Here is a 27,894-nt window from a genome sequence, read left to right as displayed (position 1 = left end):
AGGACTTATGCGGATTCGAGACTAAATTCCGCAATGCATTGTGGTATAGCCAGTATATAACATTGGCGCTCGGCATTACTCGACAAGGTCACAATGACGGGTAATAACGTCAACCAGACTGAACTGGACTTAAGTAATCTCCACAAGGAAATAACTGAAAAGTTACAGGTATGTATAATTTCATTTGACATTTATTCAAAAGAACTCTTGCGCATCTATGTTGAAAACAACTCTTCTAACATGTGCCCCCAGGTTTTCCTCACAAGTTTCACATTCTTTTCCATAACCATTTCTTGTTGATTTTATTGTATCAATCTACTTCATTTCCTCTGTGATCCTCATTTTGGATGGATTTATATGTTTCCAAGACCATGTCAACAGAAATTCTGTGTTTTGATGGCGCATCATTTGTTATTTGATTTGCAAGGTGCGCGCTCGTCGATGCCTCAATCGGCAAGAAATTGCTAGGGGTTTGATCGCTGTTTATATAGTATGTCGACGACCATCACGTGGTTTGTGCAATGCGCGGAAGTTGATTGGCTGATTTTTTCCATGAAATGTGTAATATATCGGGGTTTTCCCTATAATTGTACGAACAGGCACGAGGAATCCTGTGTAAATCGTGCACGCACTAAAATCGTGATATTGTAAAGGTTATGCAGTTAGAGTGATCTGCCCTTTGCTAGCTGGCTGTAAGATAAAAGAAGCAAAATAGATATAAGAATTTTCAATTCAATTTCAAAATTCTATATAGGTTACTAATATGGAATTTTAGCAAATGAGCTGAATATATATATATATATTTTTAAAATGAGATAAAGAAATTCAACACGTTAAAAAAAGTTGATGGGACTGTTTCCTAATAAATTCAAGTTGCAAAAATTATAACAATATATTTTGTAAAAATTCAAAGAAAGACAAACTCTTTAGTGCAAAAGTCATGTAGTTCTTAATAAAAAAAAAAAAAGTCAGTGGAAATACTTACTATAATGGCCATTCAGAACCATATGCCGATGATATGGGCTTGCTTCTGGCATTGTAATAAAAAAAAAAAATATTTAAGGTAATACAAAAACAACACCATATTTGATATTTTTTTTTATGAATATTACACACCAGGAGCAAGCCCTTGTGGCCTTATCAAATGATATACCAATAGTATATATGCATACTAAGCTAAATGTTTTAAATTAAATCACTTTAAGTCATCATATAAATGTTTATAATAAGAAAATGGATTGAATAATTTTTTTCTTATATAACCGTCATACCCAATCGATTGTACAATTAAATAGTGGTATTTTCATGTCTCAATAAAGATTATACAGTTTTATTTTTTCGTAATTTAAAAGAAATGGTGATGATATTTCATTTAATAGGTAAATGGAAGAGTGAAAAGAAAAACCAGACATCGGACAACCAAAAGTCCCCCGGATGGGAGCTCCCCACCCTCCCCCCAGTCTCCGAGAACAGGAAAATGTGGGCGGCCAGCTAATCCAATCCCGAGGCACAAGAGGGAGTCACACATCAAGGCTGAGCACAAACGCAGGGATAAAATTCAGGTTTGCAATGGCTCAGTTTGGGTTTTAATGTTACTTAGATGTAATTTTCTAATTCTTGTTACACACATATAAGTAGTAATGCACGGTAAGTATTATAGTAGAAGATCTTTATATTCTTTTACAAGTCTTCTTCAGTTTGCTTTTGAGCATGATTTTGTATGTTATTTTTTCATGGGTATTGAATGTAGTACCACTTGCAAAAAAGAATGCCTGACCAAAATTGGCCAGTGTATCCAAAAATTAGGCTTAAGGAAAAGTGTGCCCTATATCTCTTTTGTTTCCAAATAAGGTAAGGTATATTGATAGCCAAAAAAAATCATTTGTGGGTAAGTTTGTATGGGAAATTGGGTAAGAAATTTTATGGCATACTTTCCTTCCAACTAGCCCTAAATATGTGATAATGATGTAGAAGATTTGAATTTTAGAAATTTTATTGGCAAAACTCAGAAATTTAAAGTATTAATTAGTAATAAATGTTGACGTCTATCGATTTTTAGTATGAACCTTCTGCACAATCACATTCAAGGGCAAAGTTACATGCTTATATCTCTCCACAAAGAAATGCCTTCATTTAACATTCAATGCTTGCTTACAGATTAACATTTTATCAAAACGTTCAAAGTTAGAGAAGATATTTCTTTGTGATCTGAATCTGTATGATGTAATCAAGATGGTTTTTGCAGTTTCAGGGTCATATATAAAATCAAAATATTGAACTTTTTGTTAATCCTGTTGGTTTGTTTTACAGAAAGGATTTGAAAGTTTAAGGTCATTGGTCCCGTCCCTGGAAGATGTGTCAGAGAAGGAAAGCAAAGCTGTTATGCTCTTTAAAAGTAGGTATCCGCACTTTGCAAGAGTTAAGGTTATTAGTTGTAAGGGGAAGTCACTCATGGGCACCTACTAGTGTTAGGGGTAGTTAGGAATCTTTAGATAACTTTGCTCTCTCAGGACTTGAATCATTTTGCTGCACAACTGTTAAAGGTATTTCAAAAATTATAAAATCAGTTCAGTGTTAATATTAAAAAAAAAAAAAGACTTAGAAAAGCAGTGAAAATGATCACAGAAAACCAGAGAGAGGAATGTTTGGGGCGTTCTAGTGCTAAGTCTGTTTAGTTGGTCCCCTTTCGTGAGGGGGCACCTTACCCCAAATTTTGACTTGTCTCCCTCTTGTAGCTGCTGAATACTGTCGGCAACTTAAGGGCCAATGTAGGGGGCTCACCGATGAGACGGCTGCTTTGCGGCAAGAAATCCAGTCCTTGGGTACTCAAATTCAGTAAGTCAAAAACATTTTAAATGTTTGACCAAGCTCTGTATGAACACTATATGTATATGGTTGAGACTAATTATAGTATATGTATACTATATATCTATATATGCTTACATCCTAAGTCTCTCTTTATTTCTTCCAGATTCTAGATAACCATGCCAAGTTGTTGGATAAGAGATGAAATTTAATTGTTAACTTAAAAATAATGATTTTGAATTTACTTTGTTTTCTTTGTAGGAAAATCAAAAATAAATCTTAGCTTTGATTATTAGGTATTGTTAGATTTTTTTTCTTTCAAGAAAACACACAATGCTTAATGAATTTCTTATTTCAGGGAAAAAAGTATCAATTTATTTAATGATTTGTTTTATGTTTCAGAAAACTTGGGTAAGATTATTGTATAATAAATGTTTATGTACTAGAATATGTAGTGTGCTTGATGTAAGATTAACGATTTTGTATCTTTTACAGGTAATAACCTTTTAGTCTTTTATTAGTTAAGTTATCCAACAACTTGGTTTTCATGAGATATTTTCCAGATAATTCTTTAAATGATTTACCAAAAATATTTAGAAAAAAAAAGATGAAAAGTTTGGAGTCAGTTGAATATCACTTTTGACAAATGTAGAGCAAACTTTTTGACAAATGTAGAGCAAAGAGGATTTATTAAGATAGATTATTTTAATGAATTACAATGTACTGGAAAAAATCTCTTTAAATTTGGCGAACGTGCTGACTCGGCAAACTTTTTGTAGAGGACATTTGGAAGATGGATCAGTCTTTAAATTCCTCTGCATTTCGTTGACTTTAACACTGAATGTTAACTCCCCCTCTTTAACTTTTTCAGTGACCTACAGAAGGAACTTCCAGTGACGGGAGTGGACACTGTTGAAGAACCTCCCAGTACGGACATCGACAAGCTGTATGAGGAATATGTGAGGGTTCAGACCAGGAAAAACTGGAAATTCTACCTCGTATCCTATTCATATTTCTGTGTTCTCTAAAGTCTTGATCAGAAGTCTTTTGCTTGAGAAAGCAATTACATTCATTTCTTTAATACTTATTTCTGCTTTGGATAAAGATTGCTTTGTTATTTATTGGAACTATTAAACCTCAGGTGGAAGGATTTTATGCAATCTGTTTAAAACTTAAATGGAAAACAATATTTTGAATAGAGTGTTCCTTAAGTCTTGGTCAGTTCAGTTTTATGATGAAGCCTCTCTTTGAGTCCTTCAAGGTCATGGTAACCACAACAACCTCTGACGAGTTTACCCAGTCTGTCAGTAACTGGGTCAAGGACAAACTCTCACTTCCAAACCTGAGGATAGGTATTGCTTTTATAACAAGGAAAATTTATTAAAGTAATTTCTATACATTGTGACAGATACATATGACAATCCCATATTGTAATTATCTACAAGAATAAAGTTTATTTTCAAAGGATTTGATTTCTTTTATAGAATTCTTTAACTGTTTGAGAAAAATCAGCAAAGAAACTAAGATAATGGATGCACCTGAACTCTTGCCATTGGAAGCTCAGTGGAGCTGTCCTGGTAAATCCATGACGTCAGATTCCCAAGTCTTAAAGATGGAAGATGATCATCCAGTCAGCACTCCTCCTTCAGCTACCACCAACCCTGCCCATGTGGAATCCCCATCCAATATGTGGATCAATTCCACCATGCCAACAAATGGCACATTGTCAACCATCTGCCATTTTGTAACTCAGAGCAATTCAATGATCTCCACCAGTTCTGTAGCTGAGAACTGTGTTATACCTCACAGCATTACAGACACTATCATGAGCAGTGACTCTCAGGATCTGAACCTGGGTCCTCTTGGTGACATTCCCCTCCCGACCTGTGATACCGAGATGTCCATCGTGGACTCTTTACTGAACAATCTGGAGAGTTCTGATTCCCTCCAACAACTACTGTCTGATCAGCCTGTCTCCCTGAGTGACATCAGCCCCACCCCCATCACAGAGGCTTACACCCCCACCCCAATCACAGGGGCTTACTTCACTGACACCCAGTCACCTTTCACTCCCACTTTCACCTCCCATCTTGGACACCAGAGCTCTCATTATCCCCACTGACAGTAGATGACCATTGACTGTATAAACTCCTACTCATACTAGGGGTATATTGATATGCCAGTTGTAAATGTTTTAAATTTACATGTCATTTTGAATTTTTGAAATTTTTTGGGGTTAGTTACCTGGGGTACTTGTATATTTTTTTCTCTTCTGAAAGTTGTTTATAATTCGGTTGGTCAAAGCAGTTCAGCTTTTAAAAAATAAATGAAAACTCTAAATGAAAAGAAATATACATTTTGAAGTTTCATACCAACTTTCCTGTTACTTTGTCTCTTGAATGCTTGATTTTTATTGCGCACTATATCTCGGTGATATGTTTTTTTTTAAACATGTGTGATATTTATTTTGTACTTGGTAACTTACAAAGTGAAGTTTTATACAATTTATACACAAGCTTTCTTTAAACAGGATCGATATGGAATGTTGCATTTCATAATGATTCTGTCATTGTTTTTTTACTTCTGTAGAAGTAATTTATATGTATATTCATGTACTTTGTACATACTGAGTCAAGTATTGTTTTTTTGGTCTGCATTGTAAAACAGGCATTTTTAAGTCCTTCATCATGAAGGAAATGTAAATATTGTACATGGCTTTATATTTAAAATGTTAATAAAGGCATGATTATTTTTTTTCACACCATTTTTATTTGTTTAAAAGGGTAATTTTTGATAAACAATGGCATAAATCTTATAAACGTGTTGCAAAAACACAATGAGACCATGGGAGTACCAGCATTGGCAGCATTTGCTTTCGCTAGGGAAATGCATCCTTTATTGACCATCTCATTTGGGGAACCTGTACAGCCTGACTGATTACATATATTTAAAAAATGAATCTTTAATATACTGTTTGTCTTTAATATTTTTTAAACTATATCCAATTGCAGGTCTGAAAAGGGAGTTGATGTATCCATTGTCTTTTTAGCTCACCTGGGCTGAAAGCTCTAGTGAGCTTTTCAGATCACTTGTCTGTCCGTCTGTAAACTATTCACATTTTAAACTTTTTCTCAAGAATCCCTGGACCAGTTTGAATCAGACTTGGTATAAAGCATCCTTAGCTGGAGAGGAGTTTAAATTGTAAAAATGAAGGGCCAGGTTCCCCTTACAAGGGGATGTAATAAAAAAAAAAGACAAAAATAGGAGGGGGGGGGTCATTAAAAATTTTCTCAAGAACAAATGGACCAGCATAGCAGAAAAGGTGAAAACTACATCCTGGGGTAGTGTAGATTCTAAATTGTTCAATCATGACCCCCATTGGTAGGGCTGGCTACAATAAGGAATCTAATTGCAAGTTTTACATTGAAATATATAGGAAAAGTCTTCTCAAGAATCACTGGCACAGAAAAGCTGAAACTTAAATGAGGAAGCATCTTGGGGTATTATCGATTCTAAATTGTTCAAATCATGACTCCTGGAAGTAGGATGGGATGACAGTAGGTGTCACAGTGGGGGAAAACTGTTCAAGAACAACATGGCCAAAGTTACAGGTGAGTGATGTGGCCCATGGGCCTCTTGTAATCATTTTGAATTCAGGATTCAATATATGAATGAAACGTAAGTGTTGTTAAATGAAACAGAAAATATAATTATCATGTATAAAACATGGTAAATATCAAAACAAGGCTTTAAAGACCCAATTTTTTTACCGTACGGTTACCTGAGGAGGGGGAGTGGTCTTAGTAACAGTGGTGTTATTTACCTGGAGACCCCCAATACCCAAGATGTCAAAAATCTATATACACGTAGCATTACACAGGAAGTCTACAGGTGTCTGGTGATCAGGGTCAATATTCCGTGTTTCGTGTCTTAAATTTAAGTGAAACTACTTGAAATAATTGAAATATTTCAATAAAAAAATTTTTTATAAATACTTTCAGCGGTATATAATGAAGAAAAGAAATTATATACAGAAATATCGTTTTTATATTTTAAAAAAATGACAAATTAAAGAAAAGAACACAGAGTAAAACTACAAAGTAAACATATCTTTTTTTTAATTAAACTTGTGTAAATATCAAAATTAAAAAGAAAATAATAAAATATTCCATTCATAGGTAGCCCTATCCGTCGTGTGAACATATACAATGTACCGTAACACGATTGCATACGTTCTGATCAACAATAGTGTCAAAAATATTCACCATTTCCGGGTGTTCGTGTGTTTAATTTTTTTTTATTGTTTGCAAGATTTCTTTTATACTTTTAAAAATTGATCTTTGGCTGTATATATTCACTTTTTAATTTCGAATATTGGGTATTGACAGATGATAGGAAATTCGAACTAAAAGTTACTATCTCGAAACTCCTAGCTGTTTCTTTACAACGGAACATGATATAGATTGTATTCATATATAGGTAGATAAAACATGGGCAAACGAATTTTTTATCCGTGCCGTTTGTGCTAAATATCTTTTCTTATTTATCATATTTCAATTTTAATCGGCAATTAGCGTTTCTGTGCACGGAGTGGTCTAAATTTTACAGAGCACACATCGCCTGAAATACAATATAGCCGTTGAGATTAAAAGCAAATATTTTATGAAGTCATGTTTTAATTATCTACTCTCATTTGTTTTAAAATAAAATTTTACCAAGATTCTTTTGTTAACCCCCGTGTATGCAAGGCGGCTACATGAAAGTGTTTGACGCGTGACCAGGCAATCGTTTTCAAAGGACACAAACTCAGACTATCAGGTAGCACGGGTAGCTGGCCTGTCAATCAAATCAGAAGCTATTGTTTTTTTAATGATTGACAGGCGGTAAATTATTGATCTTGAATCAGGTAGATTTTGGGGGCGTTAACATAAAATTGGGTGTTTAAAGACCCAATTTTTTTACCGTACGCGGTTACCTGAGAAGGGGGAGTGGTCTTAGTAGTACCAATGTTATTTACCTGGAGACCCCCAATACTCAAGATGTCAAAAATCTATATACACGTAGCATTACACAGGAAGTCTGTGCCTGGTGATCAGGGTAAACATTCCGTGTCTAAATTTGAGTGAAACTACTTTTCAAAGGGGGGTGTCAACAATTTCGCTTGTTTCTAAAAGGGAGAGGGTGCAGTGTCGAGTTAAATCAATATGGATTTCATTGCTTTGTGAGAAATGTTTTTTCTTTTTCCAAAAATATCTTGAAAAAGGTAGGAAATCTACCTAGCTAATATAACATCCAAATTCTATATAGGTGTTGTCAATAATTAAAATGAATTGAATCGAATGTTGGTGGAGGATGAAGGTTGACCCCCCCTCCAAGCCAGAATACCATTAATCTAGATCAGATTTTTGTTTTATTCTCATCTAAGTTGAGAATTTTAACATTTCAGTTCGACCATCAATTTTATAATTATTCGACATTAATCTGCCACCCCAGTCATCGAATCAAATGTTTTTCCCGGTCCTTACAATTTTGTAAGGGATCTCTGCTTTTTCAAGGGGGAGGAGATATACGTCTGCATTGAGTGGTTATCTTCCAATTTCATAAATCCCGAAGAGGGGTACTGGAAAGTAACCCCCCCCCCCCCCTTTCCCTCTATGCTGTTCAAATGGAGTAACTTTGTGTTTCCCTTCAAACTGAATCGATTAAAAAATAAATATCAGTGACAATTGAATGAGTAATTGATAGTTAAATTTAATAATATAATCTAGGGAAAAAATAATAAAATCACACCAGTCCGAATATTATCGATACACTTTGTCTTGATCGACTAAACTAAGAACGACTTAGTTAGTGGAGTCCGAGGAATTTCGGAAAGCATTAAAAACTTGTAAACATCAAACAAACGTCAATGAGGAAAAGCTGCGTACAAGTGTCTGCAAATTATGTTTAAGATTTTACAAGATAGATATTATGGTTTAGAGAGTAGACAAAAACTATACAATGCAGCAAAAGGTATTGCTTTTTATGTTACAAGGTTTTTCGTAAACAATTAGATTACCATCTCCAGATCTTCGCAATTCATCACTCTGAAATCCATCAGCCGATTTCAACTAGTGACAGAGAAAACACTTAACATTTATACACATTTAAATCGTTGATTGTACGAAAAATTTCACAGCAAAAGAAGGTTATAGCTATTTTTGCACAGAAATAAAGATTGTTGACAGTCTCTTAAATTCATAATTTTTATGAAAACAAAATATCGCAGGATTATTTTCAGTTTGCATCAAGTGATTCAAGTTGTAAAGTGGATGTAATTAACTGGATGGCTCTGTTATCACTTTTATCACTTTATGATTATTTTTTCTCTTTTTTTTCAGGGAATATTGATTTTGTGCAAAGACTGAAACTACATAACAAGATAGAGGTCCATTCTGGATGTGTAAGAAACATTTTTACTATCACTCCAAGACATATACCCAAGAATGCATCTTATTCCATGAATATGTTCTTAGTTTAATAAATTTGCTGCAATATGGTCACCCAGATTAATTTTATGAAATTTGTTTTAAGTGTAAACTCTTCTGCAATTTTGAGGTAGGTTTTTGAAAACACATAGTAAACAATTGTGACAATCAATATTAAAAACGGAGAGCTGCAATATCACCAGGGATTTCTGGTTTTACAAGTTATGCAACATTCGTGTAAACTAAAGTTTTATATTTAATTCAATTTCAGTATTTTTTATTCGTAATTTTGATAAACAGGTGAACACAATTTGCTGGAATGAGACTGGGCAGTATCTCTTGTCTGGATCAGATGATCAACACCTGATTGTGTCAGAGCCGTTCACTGGAAAGGTAAATGTAGTGATGTGTACATACATAGTCTTCCTATATATATAGTCTGTAATATTTTTTTTTCACAACAGAAATTAAGCATGTATAGATTTTTAAAATATGACCGTTGATCAAAAAGTTCGCAAACTAAGTAAATAACTTCCAAAAAAGAAATGATATAGGATTTCAGTGTTGAAAATGTTTCAAAGTAGTCCTCCCTATTTTAATACGCATCTGCAACCATTCTGCCCATGCACGGATCACGATATAGGCGGTCACGTGACATGCTCTGCAGCGTCCTGTCACAGAAGCTTAAAATTTTTTCCGACTCTTATATTTCTTACCATGCAAGTTATTTTTTGTAACAAAAACTGTCCATTTGTCAGAAATGGCCTAATCTCGACAATAGAATGGGTGGATAATGATATCCTTTAGCAGAATGAGCATGGTGACCATCAAAACCCAAGTCCTCTGTCTTTTTACATTTCATGTGGAGAAAGTATGGGTGCCTTCACTTTATCATATACGATATGTTTAAAGTCTAAAGTAAACAATATTTTAGGGATTTGATAATTATATTTTTGTAAAGATATTCATCATTCTATTTTTCTAACTGTAAGTTGGCGATCTTTCATATCAAATTGCTTTACAAAGTTTACCAGTTTGCTTTGAAATTCACTGGGCAACAGAACAAACATCATTTTTAAACATCTCCCTTCCTTCACTTAAACAATTAATCAAATTAATGACAAAACTTCTGGCAAGTCTTTTGTCTTCATAAACCATGTACAAATTATTATAAACTTCTACAAAGGAATTTCCAAAGATATATATTTAACTTTACAGCCGTTCGTTTCTCGAATACGACTGAGCCAACCATTTTTTGTCACAAGTGATCTACCTTATGACGTCATTTTCACCTTGTGACGTCACAAACATGGGGGAAAACTTTCCATTACATATGCTGTTTATAGAACATATGTATGACATTATTTATGCCAATTTTCATTCTGATCTGAATTGTGGTTTTGTAAATATAGAGATAGTTCGCGAACTTTTTGATCACCCCTCGTATATTTTTGTTTTATTTTTTCTGCTTTAATAATAGCATATTTTTTTTCCTTATCTCAGGTGTTTTAAAAAACTGATCATGCGCACTTTGAAAAGGCTGCAAGTTATGTTTATATAATCTAAGCAGAGACATATAACAGAAGTCTAGAGGAGTGTAATATATCTCTAGTTTGTTCCCTATTTATTTTTCAGTACACCAGTGTGAGATCAGGACACAGGGCAAACATATTCAGTGCCAAGTTTTTACCATACACTAGTGAAAGGGTAAGATACAAACATATTCAGTGCCAAGTTTTTACCATACACTAGTGAAAGGGTAAGATACATGCATAAGCATGCACGTAATGTATTTGTTTATAAAACTTTTTTTAAAAAGTCATTTACCAGGGTACATACTGTAGAAATGGAGATTTTTTTTCCAATCTGGATTTACAAACATAATGGTAATATTTTTCCAGATCGTAAGCTGCTCTGGTGATGGAAAAATCTGTTACACTGATGTAGACACAAGCTCCAGAACGAATATTTTTGACTGCCATTTTGGAACTACATATGAGGTACAGTAAAAAATTAATATCATTTTAACCTCAATATGGTCAAGAAAAACTGAATGATATCTTTAAGGATTTGAGATATTGTGGTTAAAAGATACATAAAGAGAAAAAAATTGTTGGGAGTTTCGTTTTTGTAGCAGTTAGGTAGTTATTCTTGGTGAATCTTTTCTATCATGTAATGTCACACAGTTTTGTTTTTGTAGGTAGTACTGAGTGAATCTTTTCTATCATATAATATCACAGAGTTTTGTTTTTGTAACATTTAGGTTGTTATTCCAAGTGAATCTTTTCTATCATTTAATGTCAGAGTTTTGTTTTTATAACAGATGGTGGTTACATGTATTCTGGGTGAATCTTTTCTATCATATAATATCACAGACTTTTGTTTTTGTAACAGGTGGTAGTTATTCCGAGTATATCTTTTCTATCATGTAATATCACAGAATTTTGATTTTATAACAGTTAGGTAGTTATTCTGAGTGAATCTTTTCTATCATATAATGTCACAGAGTTTTGTTTTTGTAGGTGGTAGTTATTCCCAGTGAGTCTTCCACCTTTCTGTCCTGTGGAGAGGATGGCACAGTTCGCTGGTTTGACCTCAGGGCCAAGACGTCCTGTCAGAAGGAGGATTGTAAAGAGGTAATCTACAGCCAAATTAGCAAGGGAGATGATACACTGAAATATTATACTGAATATCAAAAAGGAAACACATGATGATTCATTTTCCTTGTATTTTTTAAAAATATGTTCAGAGTGGAAAGAAGGTGTAGTTTTTTAACTAAAGTGTAGATAAATCTTATTCCATACTTTTTTCCTTGAAAGTAAATTTAGTAATACCTATTTTTAGGACATTCTTATAAACTGCCGGCGAGCTGTTACATCTTTGGTTGTTAACCCCCTGATTCCATATGAACTAGGCATTGCTTGTGCTGACAGTTCTGTGAGAATATATGACAGGAGAATGCTAGGAACCAGAGCCTCAGGTATATATAGTATGATACTCCTATTTCTGTTTTTTCAGCAAAGATTTAAGTTACTATACATGTGTTCATCCTCAAAAAATAAGCCATAGGGGAAAAATTTGATTCACTATGCTCCATTTGCTCGTAACATACTAAGCTTTCATACAATTACATGCATGTAGTAGTAAAAGTGTAGCTTGTTGGGGATGGTGAAATATGTCACTGTTAAAGTGTATGAAATCTTTATTTAAGGTTCCCACAGCAGTAAGGGCGTCACAGGGATGATCTGTAAATTCATGGCTCCGACTCTGTCCAACAGACCTCACAGGATTACCTCCCTTGCTTACAGTCCTAATGGAGATGACATATTGGTCAGCTATTCCTCCGAGTACATCTACCTGTTTGGATCAAGGGTAGATTTCTTTATATTGTATGAGTTCTTGGTTTACTTTTAGAAAAACAGTTTTAATTTGAATATGGATTTGGCATATTAATTCTTAAAAGGATTTATTTTTACCCAAGTTAAAAAAAACATTTATTGAATGATACATGTAATGTCATAATACCAGACATCCCCGGTAACCACTATTGCTTTGTTTTAGTGCATGATGGAAACTGTGTATTTTATCTTTTTAATACATGTATCCTCCTTTATCACATATTATAATTTTAATACAGGATTATAAAACAAAGAAATTACAAGCACCTGCAGAGTTCTTTAAAAAGACCAAACACAAGGTAAATCATTGCTATACTTGTCACTCTCATGAAAAGTTGAATTTTCAACAAACTTGAAAAAAAAAACTTTTTTGATTAATGTTAATTTCAAAATCAGATGTTTAAAAAGTATAAAGATTTAGAGGATGTACAAAGAAGTAATGCTTGATTTTTTTTGTCAGAGTGACCAAATACCAAAGAAATTCAAATCATCTGACTTGTTAGCAGACATGCCATCTACATCTAAGGCACCACCCAAAGCCAAAGAAACTGACCCCCATCCTACCCCCAGGAGTCCATTAGTCCCCCCAACAGACCTTCCCCCATCCCCTCCTCACACCTCTTCTTCACCCAGACAGTCCACTTCTGAGGGGGTCACCTCCATGTTACTACCCCAGAACCCCTCAGGATCATCACTAAGGCAACCACCAATCAAAAGACTTCGTCTCCGTGGAGATTGGTCTGACACTGGACCTCACGCCAGACCTGAGAGTGAGCGACAGACCAATGGTAAGAATAATTTTTATGCCCCCCTTTGAAGAAGAGAGGGCATATTGCTTTGCTGCTGTCGGTCCTGATTTTAAATTTGGCCGTTCATTTTCTTCGCAACCGTAGCACATACTGAAATGAAATTTAGTATACAGATATATCACATGAATATCTAAGTCAAGCTCTGTTTTGGGCATGATCACACCATTTTGACAGAGTTATGCCCCTTGGACTTCAAAAAATTTCAATTATTTGCAGTTTTCGCTCATTTTCTTTGCAATCGTTGCACATACTGAAATGAAATTTGGTATACAGATATATCACATTAATATCTAGGTTAACTTCTGTTTTCGGTGCGAACTCACCATTTCTGACAGAGTCATGCCCCTTGAACTTCGAAAAATTTCAATTATTTGCAGTTTCCGCTCATTTTCTTTGCAATCGTTGCACATACTGAAATGAAATTTGGTATACAGATATATCACATGAATATCTAGGTCAAGTTTTGTTTTGGGTATGATCGCACCATTTTTGACAGAGTTATGCCCTTTTGGACTTGGAAAAATTCCAATTTGGGGTGAGGGGGAGCATAAGTGTTTTACAAACATCTCTTGTTTAAATGTAAATTTGCCATATTGCCAAGTATGTTTTTTTTTGCTACACAGTACAGTGGATTGAAGTGTTGTTAAGTAATATTATGTTAATAGTTATCATGAATCTCAAAAGTTTTTTTCACTTTCAATTCAGAACAACCAGACAGACAGACCACCATCATGCAGAGAATGTCAGACATGCTGACGAGATGGTTAGATGGTAACCTCAGAAGACAGGAGGAAGAGGGGAGAGAAGAGGGGGGTGAGGAGATCCAGGGAGGGAGTTCTGAAGACCAGGCCTCAGGGGGTCAGGCCGAGGAGGGTAGAAGTGGAGGGAGTGACGAAGTTGTCAGGGAACCCTCTGATGTTGAAGGTAAAATATCATTTTCATTTCATTTTGTGTTGCACATGTAACATTCTCACAAAGATAGGGTCCTGTGTCAATTTGTTGCAATAGAACCCTTCATGTTGATAAGTTTCATTCAGTTTAATTTGGGCTTGCGTGGCTTATTGCAAGGCACCATCAAATTGAAATAGACAGATAGTGTTTACAGAAAGTATTGTATGCAGGGTTATTTTCGCCCCGCTTTATTTTCACCCTTTCACACTTGGAAACAATTTTGCCTCTTTTTAAATTCGCCCAGTCACAGGTTTGTTTAAGAAATTATATTGTATATTTTGAATTCGCCCCTTTTAAATTCGCTCAAACAAGGTTAGGGCGAAAGGGGCGAAAATAAAACGGGGGCGAATATTTCCCTGTATACAGCAATCGGTTAACACCTAAAATGCATGTGTATGCATTATTTACACCACATTATATAAACCAAGGAAAGTAGCAGCTATACGCATTAAAAATGATAAGCTTATTTAGAAGAAACCTCCTGTTTGTTTCAAATCCCATCTGATGTCATTCAGTTTCAAAATGTTTTTAATAATTGCAGAAATGGAAACAGAGCATACCCCAGACAATGACAGATTACAAAATTTTTCATCACCTCAAGGTTCAAGTGTAGAAAACCCAGAAAGTACCAGTTGTGAAGACAATCCTCAGGCAGTCTGTGATAAACCAAATGTCAATTCCAAACAAAGTGCAATACCAAAACCCAGTAGTCTTTCCCAATCCCAGACAGCAGTGTCAGACTGTGATGTTAACGTTACTCAAGCTGGTCCTTCTGGGGCATCCAGAGGGGTTACAAATCAGGAGGAATCTCGGGGGCCCCAAGAGGGAAGGAATATAATTTCAGGTGAGCAGAGGAGGCAGCAGGCAGGGTTGTTGGTTGAGGAGGAGCCAGTGATTAGTCTACATTACTCCTCTGAGGGCACCACTAGCAGTACAGTCAGACTCGGTTTTGCCAGGTTTGAAAACTTAGAAGCTGGTATTCTACAGAGAAGTGCTGAGAATGCTTCATTACAACCATTGGTTAGAGAGACTACTCCTACAGGAAATAGAGACTTAGAGAGTCACAATACTGATGTGACTAGTCAAATGGGAAAGTCTGTGAAGGAAAACAAAGAGGGAAATACAGACTCTGTTGGTTTTTCTGATTCCACAGACAGCAGTGATATTTTTGACAGTGATTCTGCTTGCTCTACTGAGTCAGCAAAAGTGGATTCTGGCAAGAAGTGTGAAAGTGCTGCAGATAAAGAAAGAGCTGGTTCTACATCTGAATCTCATGAAACTGGAAATGTTAGTAAACCTTTAGGTGAGTCAGCCTCTGACAATCAACCTTCAACCAGCTCAGAAGGTCAGCCACGGAGAGCAGGGAGAAGAGATGCTAGCGCAGCTGTGAAAGAGAAGATCAGACAGATAGGACGGATGAGGATTTTAGAGAGACTTTGTAGAGAGGGGGTATCTGGATCGCAGCAGGACAGACACACAGACGACGGTGGAACATCAGAAGAGGAGGAGCTGCCAGTATCTAGAGGCGTCAGTCATACAGATGACAGAATACCTGGTATCAACTAGCATTAAAATTATTACATTTCAGATATACGATTATCATATTTCAGTGTAGACTTTTGAAATGTGCAATGAATGCCCTATAATCATATGAACGATGAGTAATTCTTTCCCATTTGCTTTAAGGTAGTGAAGCTACAGGAGGTTCAGAAGAAAGTAGAGCTCGGACTTCTCACTCGGGTCAGGAGGATGTAGGGTCAGATGAGGAAGGGGAAGGTCAAAGGTTAGATGTCAGGTTATGTACATGTAATTAGCCATAGGCTATTTCTTATAGTCACACTGTTTGACACTGATATAAAGATACATTTTATATATATACATTTGAAGGATTTGAGCTACTCATGAAATTTTTCGCTCATTTCCAAAATAACTGAAAATAATCACAGAAAACATAACAAGTGTAGTCCTGCGCGACAGTATAACACGTCTACATTTTCAGTATAGTGATTTGTGTTGATTTGATTTGTAGGGACACTCTGGAGAGACACATCACGGCCATCAGATTACAGGAGCTGTACAAGAAACGCCAGGAGGACAGAGAGAATGAGGAGATAGAGATGAAGAGCATCCACCAGCCCCTCCACAAAATCAAGTTCAAAGGGCACAGGAATGCTCGAACTATGGTAAAATGTTTCTGGATCATCCTTTATTGATTAAAATGCCACGTTTTATGTATTAACTTAAGTTTTATATACACTTAATCTTTCGATATACTAGTATGCTGTCCAATATTTTGTAGTTCATAAATGGGGTGTTTAGTAATCTTGGATTTAAATTGTTTTACTTAATTTGAAAGTCTTGGCTATTTTTCAAAATCTTGCACATTTATTTTACTTAATTTTCTTTTCAGAGATAAATTGCCTTTGAATAGTTTAAATTGCAAATTTCTAGTATTTACAAACATGACATTTTTGGCACAATTTGAAGAATTTTCTGCATTAAAAGAAAAATTAACAGATTTTCAACATTATTCTCATTGACAGATAAAGGAAGCTAACTTCTGGGGAGACCAGTTTGTGATGAGTGGCTCGGACTGTGGTCACATCTTTATCTGGGATAGATACACTGCTAAGTTAACCATGCTGTTAGAGGCTGACCGCCATGTTGTCAACTGTCTACAACCTCATCCTTATGATCCAAGTAAGGCCATAATAAATAAATTGCTAGATTCTCATCTGAATTTTCTTAAAAATCGAGGCGGGCGGGCGGCTTTTATTTTATATTTTATATTTTTTTTAAGTTTGCAGATTTTTTATTGACCTGGTCAGTCGGTGTAATTTTATCTACAATACCCGAATAAAAGTCATAGTAAAGGTTCAATTATCTCTTACTTCACATCATCACCAATATTTTTCAACCAATGACCCTTGTTTAAAATATATACGCATGTATTACAGCAATTACCATCTTTTCAGCTGTCAAAATCACGTTGACTTTCGCGGGATTTAAAACGAAAGTAGAATGGTAGATGAATACCAATCAGAATTAAGACGAAGAAAAACAGAAAATAAAAAAAATCGAGGCGGGGGTATAAAATTGGGGCGGGCGGGGATGAGAATCTAGGAATATTTTTATTATGGCCTAAATCATTATAATTTCTTTGGTAAAAGTCATTTACATTGTATGTGTAACTTATTCGGTTCAAAGAATTCAAAAATATGGTAAAGTGCCTAAGTTTTATAAGTGAATTGATACTGCCCAGGTGAACGAATTGTTGGGTTAAAAATTTATGATTATCATAAATCTAGAAAGTTGAATGAAAATTTCATGACACAGTTATGTTGAATTGCTTTTCAATTATGAGATTTTTGAACAAATAGAGAGGTTGACAATTACTTGTACAATGCATTTATTAAATTTTCTCAAATGTTCCTTTTGTCACCATTTCCTCATCAAAGAATTTTTTTCCTTGATATAAAAAGATCAAATGATGCTGCAATTACTGCTATTTTTTAACAGCTGACTTGTAATATGGTTGTTTTTCACTCTTGTAGTTTTGGCTTCCAGTGGTATAGATTATGACATTAAGCTGTGGATGCCTCTAGAAGAAAATCCCAAGTTTGAGGAGGAGGTGGCTGCTGAGGTACAGCGTCGTGCCATAAGTATTCGCGGAAAAATGGCGGACGTGATTTGAGAGTTATCGCGCTTGCAACATAAAAGTCACCCAAATACAACAAAAACAAAACAAACGCTTACCTTTAGTACTTTGTTAAATGTCCCTTGGATCGTATACATGCCATGATGCGTTTTGGGATGGATTTATAAAGGTTTTGAATATACTCTATGGTGAAATTCTGCCAAGTGTGTAAAATAACATCGAACAGCTGATCAGGGGTGGTAATATCTCCGGCGTGATTTTGGATCTGTCTTTTAATTCTATGCCAACAGTTTTCAATGATATTAATGTCCGGACTCTGGGCTGGCCACACCATACCTCGAATATTATTTGCACGTTTATATTCCTCTACAACACGGGCTCTATGTACCGGCGCATTGTCGTCTTGAAAAACGTAGTTGTTTGCAGGGAAATGTCGGGCAATAACAGGCCACAGGTGGTTGTCAATGATATTTATATATTTATCGGCATTAATGTTACCTTGTACCTTGCATAAAGTCCCTGGACCATACCAGCTGATGCATCCCCATATCATTACGGAAACTTTGGGTTTTGAAATCGCATACATGCACTCCGGACGGTACGATTCCTGGGCGGATCTCCAGACATACACACGATTATTTTGCCCTATAACCACTTGAGATTCATCACTAAATATGATAGGTTTCCAGTTTTGTTCAACAGTCCATCTTCGTTTGAGTAAACACCATGCTAAACGTTTCTTTCTATTTACTTCTTTGACAACCATACGTTTTCTCACTACTCTTCTGTAAATTTTGTTATTATGTAAAATCCGCTTTGTCCGTTCACTAATAGGTTCACAATAATTTCCATCATTAAAATCAGTTGTTATATCCTTCAAAACACTTCCCCGGTTCTTCCTAACCATACGAAGTAATCTTACTTCACCACGTTTTGACACTTTCCTGGGACGTCCCGAACGAGGAGCTCTTTCCACACTTTTTCTCTGATGAAACGTTTTCAAAATTGATCTACATGTAGATTCGGGAATTTTCATAATTCTTGAGATCTCACTTACTTTATGTCCGTTTTCTTTCAAATCTATAATCAGCTGTTTTATCTCTAGTGACAGTTCTTTTGATTTTCTACCCATCTTGTTTACAGTCCGTAATATTCGGCAGTCTAACTTTAGCAGACGTCAAACATGACATCACGGTAAACTTTGACCTTACGCGGTTTTGGGGATGATGTCAAAATACAAAAAAGCGATTGCATAATGATTTAGGACGATTTGAAAAAACGCGAAGCGTGAACATTTTACGACGGCCGCCATTTTTCCGCGAATACTTTTGGCACGACGCTGTAGGTCTGATGTGAAATAGGTCATGTCCATGAATGATTGTACCAGCATAAGTAAAGTACATTCAAGAAATATATTGATAATCCAATAAATCCGTATAATTTTCAACCCACAAATTAAACAGAAATTGTGATTCCACTGAATTATGACCCTATGGGGAAAAGTATGTTTAACTTAACAGTTTTCACAATTCATAAACGTATTCTAATGAATGAAATAGGTGAGAATATAGATCTGTTTTCAGTGAAGATCTCGAAAAACCTACAAACAATACAAATCTTTGAACAGGCCATGATACATGGACCCCTGTAAATACAGAAGTGGGATCAGATTAATATACAAGTGGATCTTCCCAAATTAAAAAAGGATTTCATTATGAAAATCTAACAATCATTTATCTTTTATAAATATTTAAAATTTGTTTTTTTTGTAAGGTTTTTAATTCAAACAAAAAATCTCAAATTCGGGACAGATTTTTAGTAAGAACATGTATTTTAGATCATGAGGCGTAATGAAGTGATGCTGGAGGAGACACGAGACACCATTACTGTTCCTGCTGCTTTTATGCTGCGTGTTTTGGCCTCCCTCAACCAGATCAGAGCAGGTACGTGTGCATTATATGCTGGGCAGGTAGAATGCTCTCTTACATTTTTATTGAGAAAAAGAATTGCAAAATTTTATCAACTGAGTTTTAGAGAAACAGTGACAACTGCTTGAGTTGAGTTTATGAAACTCAAGTCTATACTTTTTAATCATGTAATGCTTTTAAACTCTGATCCAAATTTATGTAAGATCAATCTACATAGATTATTGCTGTATACAACTTACCTAAGAAGATCTATACACCTTGTTCACATGAATTTTATCTTGAGTGTATATGGTATGGATCTATTAAGATGTCATATTTTTAAAAATTAAACTATTTAGATCTAGGTCAGATTTCTTCCTCTTGCAGATATAACAAGCATTCTGAGAGTATTGCATAAGCAATACATGTCCCCTACCGGGTTCCACTTTTCTCTTTAGAATACAAGCTTGTTTGGAACTTTAATTTAGTGCATAACGAACCCGATCGTTATCCCAATTATGAAAAATTTAAAATGCCTTAATTCCGTCAAAAACCAACGAAGTGGAATGAAATTCAAACTTGATCTGTAACCCATCAAGATACACTCAAATACCAAACATCAGTTCAATATCTGCAAGTGTTTAGAAAACACTCGGAAAACCAAGTGGGACAGATAAATAGACGGACGGATGGACAGACGCAGAGGAAACCTTTAGGTCCCTCTGGTTTCACCGGTAGGGGACTAAAAAGACGAGAAATACCTTGTACCAGTAATTATATCTTTCTTTCAGGTCGTGCATCCTCCAGCAATGAAGCCGTGGCTGAAAACGACAGCTCATCTAGTGATTCTGAGTGACTCTAACAATTAATTACCGATTTTACATTTTTTTCTCTTCCCTTATGACTCTCAACTTTAAAGATGTCTTATAGACTCCAAGTAATGAAGTATGCTAAACCTGAGCAGAGCCAGCTTAAAAGTGTGATTCTGAGGTTACTGAGGTTGATTTGATTGTTTTGAGTGTTATTTTAAACTCCACTTCCATTTATGTTTCAGGCTATATATAAATACTTTACAGGTTATCTGTATATGATTACATACATGTATGTTGACATTGTTGCTGATTTCATGCTTTGAAGCAAATAAAAAAGAATCAGAACAGCATATTTAGCCTGATATATATAATATGCCGGATATATATATATATATATATATATATATATATATATATATATATATATATATATATATATATATATATATATCAGTTACGGACGGGGACCATGTATAAAACCATGTTTCGGGGTCTCAGGTTCCGGGTCTTTTATATATATATATATCCAATATATATATATAAACTTCAGTGTAAAGTGATATATATCCCACAGACATACATTTAGTATATATATAGAATAATTATCAGTTAGGGGGATCTTGTATAAAATCATGTTGCTGGGTTTCACTTTTACCCCATAATTAATAAATCTCTATTTCTATATAAAAAATTATTGTATAAAAATTTCGATTTAAAACCGTGTTGTGCAAAAGTGGTCTAGCGATATTTAGATGATGATTTAGTGGAGGCTAATAGTGCTAGATTTACGAGGCATTTTATATACCCCGTGCCTGAAATAAACCCCACAAGAAAGGTCGTATATAGAAAATTTCCCCGTAACTGACACTCTAAATCCTTATCAGTTAAATTTGTTGCAGTGCAAAATGTTCTGCTCCTTTGTTGAACACGTTTCTCAAAAAACCTTTTCTAAATTTTGAAACGAAAATAAAACAAAACATAGGAAGTTTATCATTTATATTCAACACATTCTTTACAAAAAAAAATACATAAAGGCACATTGGTCACAATGCTCACCCGTGTCCAATGAGTCATGATATGCGAGAACGATATTTTTAAATTTCACCACCCTTTATACACGTATATAAAATTTGATCCCTTATTTAAGTTCAAACCTATCCATAGGAGTCAAAAGTTGAACAAACTCGAATCCGCACTACCTTTGGATGCATGCATACAACCTAATAAGAATGTCCATGGAAAAAAATATTGAATTTCACTTTATATACTATAGATTTCTTATTTTTCGCGAGAACAATTATTCGCGAATAGACGGTTGATCAAGAGATTTAAAATACCACGTATTTCAGCACCATAAAAATAAAAGCGAATAATTTTATTTCGCAGATCAAAGCATTTAAAATCAGTCAATCAAGTAAGCGCACAACCATAAATAATGCAGATTCAAGTTTGTACAAATTATGGCTCTAGGATTGGCATATGGGACATACCCGGTAACTGTGAAACATGTTTCAACTGTTGGTACTGTAGATTCCAAATTGTAATTATTGCGTAATTTCGCGAGAACCATCATAGAAGAACATAATTTTAAAATAACAACAAAAAAGACAACGGACAACTTTTGATCATAAAAGCCCGTGAGCGTTTAACTCAGGTGAGCAAAGAATCAAATACACAGGTGGTGCAATTAAAAAAAATGATATCACTAATTCAATAACACTTCATGATAAAATTTATATTTTGGCCATAACACTACAGAAAAATATAAGATTTGTTTGTGCCTGTTTTAGAAAATTTCTCCACTTTCCAACTTTGGTAAATTGCCTACCTTCCACTCTCTAATTCAAGACACATTCTTAAACCAATTTGTATGCTTTACGCGATAAATACCTCCAAACCCTTTATATAGTTATTTCTACAAGCGATAAACTCGCTTGAATTAGAAATTTCTGCAAACCCTTCCACAATATCACAATATCCAACCAAACACGTTTATCGCCGGTAGAGGCGACTGGGGTGTGAAAGGTAGGCGATTTACCACCTTTGGAAAGTGTAAAATTCTCCCAAACAGTGCGCAAAAATCTTGCGCCGTAAATTGCTATTTTTTATGGCGTCGAGCGAAGCTCGAACGTCATCTAGTGATCGGCCAGATTTACGCGACCGAATGTGTCAGTGGATGCATCCGCAATAAAAAATAGCAAAGCTGTAAACCAATTTCTTTGAAAACGCTCACAATGAATAATAGCTTGAAAATAAAATTTTATCAATTGTATCTTCAATTAATTCTGCTACAAAACAACGATAAACTAGTGCTAATTGTAACGAGAACCGTTACAGATGTTCCCCAAACGCTCCCCAACTCCCTTTTGGTGCCATATTCCCTGTAAGCTTCATTAAATAGGACAAAATCTATGCATTAGAGACTTTAACAACGCTAAGTTCATTCAAATTTTAGCATTGCATGTGTGCGAATGTGAATTCATGTGCATAATGATTATATCATCTTGTCTACACAATCTATACATTTTAATATACTAAATACTAAAGTATTTAATCCAAAAGTATTAAAAAATACGCTCATTCAAGTGTATTTTTGATTTAACTTATTTCACGTGCACGCACGTGCATACATGAGCATGATGACCATATCTTCTACAAAACTTGTAGAAGTCCATTACATCTATTTATGTTCTAAATCCCACCCCGTTTGGTTGAAAACCAAGGGAGTTATAGCTGTTTAAAGTTTCAGTCAATCAGATTACAGTGCACGTATACGCATGTGCATGGTGAGCATACCTGCTTGTAGAAGTTCATTATATCTATCTATGTTCCAAATCCCATCCTGTTTGGTTGAAAACCAAGGGAGTTATAGCTATTTAAAGTTTAAACCAATCAGATTGCAGCGCACGTGCATGCACGTGTTTTCATGATAATTGCTTTATATCATGTTGTAGGAAATCTTAATGCATGGCTATGTTCAAAATTTCATAGGATTTCGTCGAAAAACAAGAAAGATATAGAGACTTTAGTTTCAGCCAATCAGAGCAAAGCGCACGTGCATGCGCGTGAGATCTTGCTTTTTTGACCATGTCATATTGTCTATGCCACTAATATATCCTTATATCATGAGTTTCAAAGCATTTAATCAGAAATGTAAAAAGTTACGCCTATATCAATTAAATCGGTCATTTCACGTGTTGCACGTGCACGCTCTTACAAGCACTTGCACGCAAAATGACCTTCGTTCGGCAAATCTACATAACATGTCTACTGACCCTAAAAACATTTTACCTTAATCGGATGTGTAGTTTACAAGATCACTCGAGTAAAAAATTTTCCCAGGAAGAAGAAAAATAATAATAATAATAACTAGAAACGATCTCGTTGCGAGCAACGAGTAGGTCTTCCGTCCGATTCTGAAAAATAACCCATAAAATCGGGCTGAAAATGGATGAAACATATTTTGGACACACTGGTAATTGAAACGGGTCGCTAGGGTGAAAATCCAATACGCTTATCGATTACGCTATTTGAACAACTACTCTTACTTCACTTGTTTGTACATATAATTCTGCAACATTTAATCTGTCTTGGAATTATGAAAGAAGGGTCACTATTCATAATTTCGCGCCAAACGCATCGAGTAAATCTTAGGGAATTTCTCTTGGAATGTTCATTTAAATAGGTGAGATAGCTTCAATCAAATAACAAAAGAGCGTTCTTATCGCCTAAATTTTAAGGTGTGGAAAGTATAACACATACATGTAACATATCGTATATAGGCAAATAACACTAAAGCAGTGAAACAGCTATGAATGGTTAATTTTTCATTTTCAGTCACGAAAGTTGACTATTCCGACTACTTACACTTTCATAAAAAAGGTGGTGTGTTTCACTGAGAAAAAAATGCCTCGACCGCCCTACGAGGGTCAAAAAATAAGATTCCATTATGTTCAATAACTTGCATTGAGAAAATAAAATGTTTATATAGGCCAATTAAACTGTCTTTGAAAAATTGTTATCTTTAAAAATAAAATATTTTCTTATTGTAACAGTTGTCCCTTCTATTGATTTAATATGACACAAGTGTGCATGGGAAAACAGTGGTCACGTTTTTTACTTACTACATTCTTGAAAAACTATTAATTATAACTATGATTTAAGCTATGTGTTACCGTGATGCAAAACAAAAGATATAGATATTGTACTTCATTTGCACATTAATTCTTTTCTATTTCTACTTTGAGAAACAACCAAAACCAATTAAAGAAGACTTGTAAGTAAACCTTGGATAATAAATGTAGTTTGACACCGAATTGCAACGAACCTACGACGTGACTATCCAAGTATCCCTACACATTTCATTGCTCTTTATGTTACTTTCGTTCAAGCAAACGCTCAGCTGCCTCTGTAAACCCCTATTGCGAAATGTCGGAATTGACAGAGACCGCCGCCATTAAGATCCCGCTTCAGACTTTTGAATGTTAATATCTCGAGTTCGAATTCATCAATTTACAAACAAATTATATATTCAGCCTAATGAGAAATGTTTCTATCAACCAAACTAATATGATTTGAAGATATTGAAAAACAAAAAAGTTTAAAAATTTGACTTTTTTTCTTTGCATGTCATTACGACAGGAAGTAGAGACGACGTACAAAAGATCGCGTCTTGGATAGTACTTATCACGATCTATAATCCCTGAAAGTTTCACAGTGATATCTTTTACCGTTCTTTAGATTATCCGCGAACAAAATGTCAATTTAAAATCAGAAAATTGTCCGTAACTCGGCACCAGATAAGAATTTCCAAAAAAAAAACACCAGGATATAATAACTGCAGATAGCAACACATTGTTCCTGCAATTTACATAAAAATCCATCCAGTAGTCTTTGAGAAATCACGTGCACAAAATTTGATGGTCAGAAAAATAATAATTATAACGAGCTCAAGAGAGCTTCAACGCCTTTTGCGCTGGAAAGATATAGACTTAAAAAAGCAATTCAGCAATCCTTCCTCTACCTTCACTGAAAATCTCAAGTCAATATCTTCATTCATTTTTTAGTGATTGCCCGGACAAGCTGACCCTCTTAAAATCAGTAAATCGTCCATATCTCACGACCGGAAGTGACGACGTACTTATAAAAAATTTCCAATAAGGTTCAGACCAATATCTATCAGATCTGAAAGTTTCGTGAAAATCGACCGAGCCGTTTTCGAGAACTCGCGTGCACAAAAATCGGTAAGAAAAAAAAAAAAATAATAATAGGGAAAAAGAAACCGAACGAAAACAATAAGGTCTTCCGTTGGAAACGGAAGACCTTAATAAGAAGAAGAAGAAGAAGAAGAAGAAACAGAGTAAAAACAATATGTTCCCCAACTTCGTTTGGGAAACATAATTATAATGTTTAATTTTCACGCAAGAAAAACGTTATGGTTGTTGCGGATGAATTTCTACAGAGAGGGATCGTCGAATTACATGAATAACATTTCTGGGACCGATTACAGTAATACAAACAACCTTAAAGACGGTAAAATAATAACAAATAAAAACTACAAGACTATAAAAAATTACATTTCTTAATCTTAGCTTAAAAAATAGATACAATTTTAAGCAAAAAATTCAAGCTTAGTGTGCATAATATATATGAATGACTCCAATCCAAATATCTTACGGTAGGATTCTTCTCTGGTTTCTGAGAGGGTGAAATATTCAATGTATATTTGCTTTTATGTCGTATATATTAAGGTGAAAGAGATTTAAAAAAAAAATACATTTTCTTTCTTTATCACAATTGTACAACTTTAAATAGAAATGATAAATTGTGTTCGAAAACTAGCATGGACTAAAATTTTGGCGGAATGGTGGCGTATTTAAAATATCTTCTTTTTTGCAACTCAAAATTATTTTAAGTTTCAAAATATACCAAATAAATATGATTTTCCAAACAAACTACAATTATGTTAGCTTCTAAACGCTTCCAAGTACAGGTATGAGGCAAAAATCCGTAGATTCAAGTGTTTTTACATTCTTAGTAAACTGTCAAAACTTTTTGTTTTTGTACCATTTGTATTTCTACATGATTTTTTTTTACCATGTGTGAAAATACGAAACATTTAAATATAGGGTGCATATAAAAATAACTTAAATATCTTAAAAATTTTACAAAATAGAGAAAATTCGAATTAGTTAAAATCCATTTTTGTTAAACTATATGTGTCAATTTGGAAATATCATCTTATAGACCCTACATGGTAAAATCTTTTTATGCAAAAAGAAAAAAAAACATGTAATCTTTTGAAAAAAAGATCTTATCGCATGATTGGATGCAGTAATTTTTATTCTTAATGTCCAGGAAAAGGGTAATGACCTTGACTCTAATATAAAACGGTCAAAACTAATCTAACTGACACCATCACTTTGTAATATTGTCTTCTTGATTCTGTGAAAATTTCGTTAATTTTCAATACAAGAAATATAGTTTTGAGTGAGAAGAATCCTATTTTAATGCAAATGAAAGAATGATGTGCAAAATCTACTGTTGGGGCCTTCTTTTTTGCGAGAATTGTATCAAATGTACACCTTTTTAACAATATTTTTCAAATAAAAGTGAATTGAAATGACACTATGCACAGTTCTAAACACTGTAGTTCGCTAATCCTAATTCGACCCTAATATTAAGAGAAATTCCGCATTATCATTATTTTTTTTACAATGAAATGAAATTTTGTCATGCTTGGAGACTATTTGTTGTTTTATGAACAAAGATTGAACGAACGGAAGGGATTTAGTACAACAGAAGTTCGATCGATCAAGTGACATCCTTTACCAGTCATCGATTCAGTAAAGATATGTTGAAGGGAATTAATATTTCAAACAATCAATTCATTAACAAAATACGGCTAATTAATGTATAGTGATATTTAGCCCCCCCCCCCCGGACGATTCGGAGGTACAATGTATATATTTTGCCCCTTTTGTCCACTCCTCTCTCTGCATGTTTATCCAAATCTTTCATCTTGCCCATATCCTTTGATAGCCAGTTTCATCTTCTTGTTACAAATTTTTTTCTTAACAACCCTTGA

The 27,894-nt window shown here is 34.6% G+C and overlaps 2 protein-coding genes across 2 annotated transcripts; both read left to right on the top strand.

Moving 5' to 3' along the window:
- Positions 1-49: 49 nt before the first annotated feature.
- On the top strand, positions 50-5,564 carry LOC134273007 (uncharacterized). Its single transcript, XM_062755178.1, has 7 exons — positions 50-168; positions 1,380-1,562; positions 2,311-2,395; positions 2,736-2,835; positions 3,677-3,803; positions 4,028-4,157; positions 4,290-5,564. Exons 1-7 carry the CDS (start codon positions 94-96, stop codon positions 4,925-4,927), a joined length of 1,338 nt encoding a protein of 445 aa, XP_062611162.1. The 5' UTR covers positions 50-93; the 3' UTR covers positions 4,928-5,564.
- Positions 5,565-8,663: 3,099 nt separating this feature from the next.
- Positions 8,664-21,110, top strand: LOC134273006 (DDB1- and CUL4-associated factor 6-like). The gene is made up of 18 exons (XM_062755177.1): positions 8,664-8,817; positions 9,186-9,247; positions 9,573-9,665; positions 10,908-10,979; positions 11,174-11,272; positions 11,795-11,908; positions 12,117-12,252; positions 12,484-12,644; positions 12,910-12,969; positions 13,131-13,458; positions 14,185-14,403; positions 14,972-15,985; positions 16,117-16,213; positions 16,460-16,613; positions 16,974-17,130; positions 17,985-18,073; positions 19,926-20,031; positions 20,787-21,110. Exons 1-18 carry the CDS (start codon positions 8,748-8,750, stop codon positions 20,849-20,851), a joined length of 3,096 nt encoding a protein of 1,031 aa, XP_062611161.1. The 5' UTR covers positions 8,664-8,747; the 3' UTR covers positions 20,852-21,110.
- The last annotated feature ends 6,784 nt before the right edge of the window (positions 21,111-27,894 follow it).

Source organism: Saccostrea cucullata, unplaced genomic scaffold (genome assembly GCF_032062105.1).
Source record: "Saccostrea cucullata isolate Sc308-1 unplaced genomic scaffold, CSIRO_AGI_Scuc_v1 ctg2050, whole genome shotgun sequence".
Classification (NCBI taxonomy): domain Eukaryota; kingdom Metazoa; phylum Mollusca; class Bivalvia; order Ostreida; family Ostreidae; genus Saccostrea; species Saccostrea cuccullata.
The sequence above is the reverse complement of the archived record's forward strand: the minus strand, read 5'-3'. Positions and strand labels throughout refer to the sequence as shown.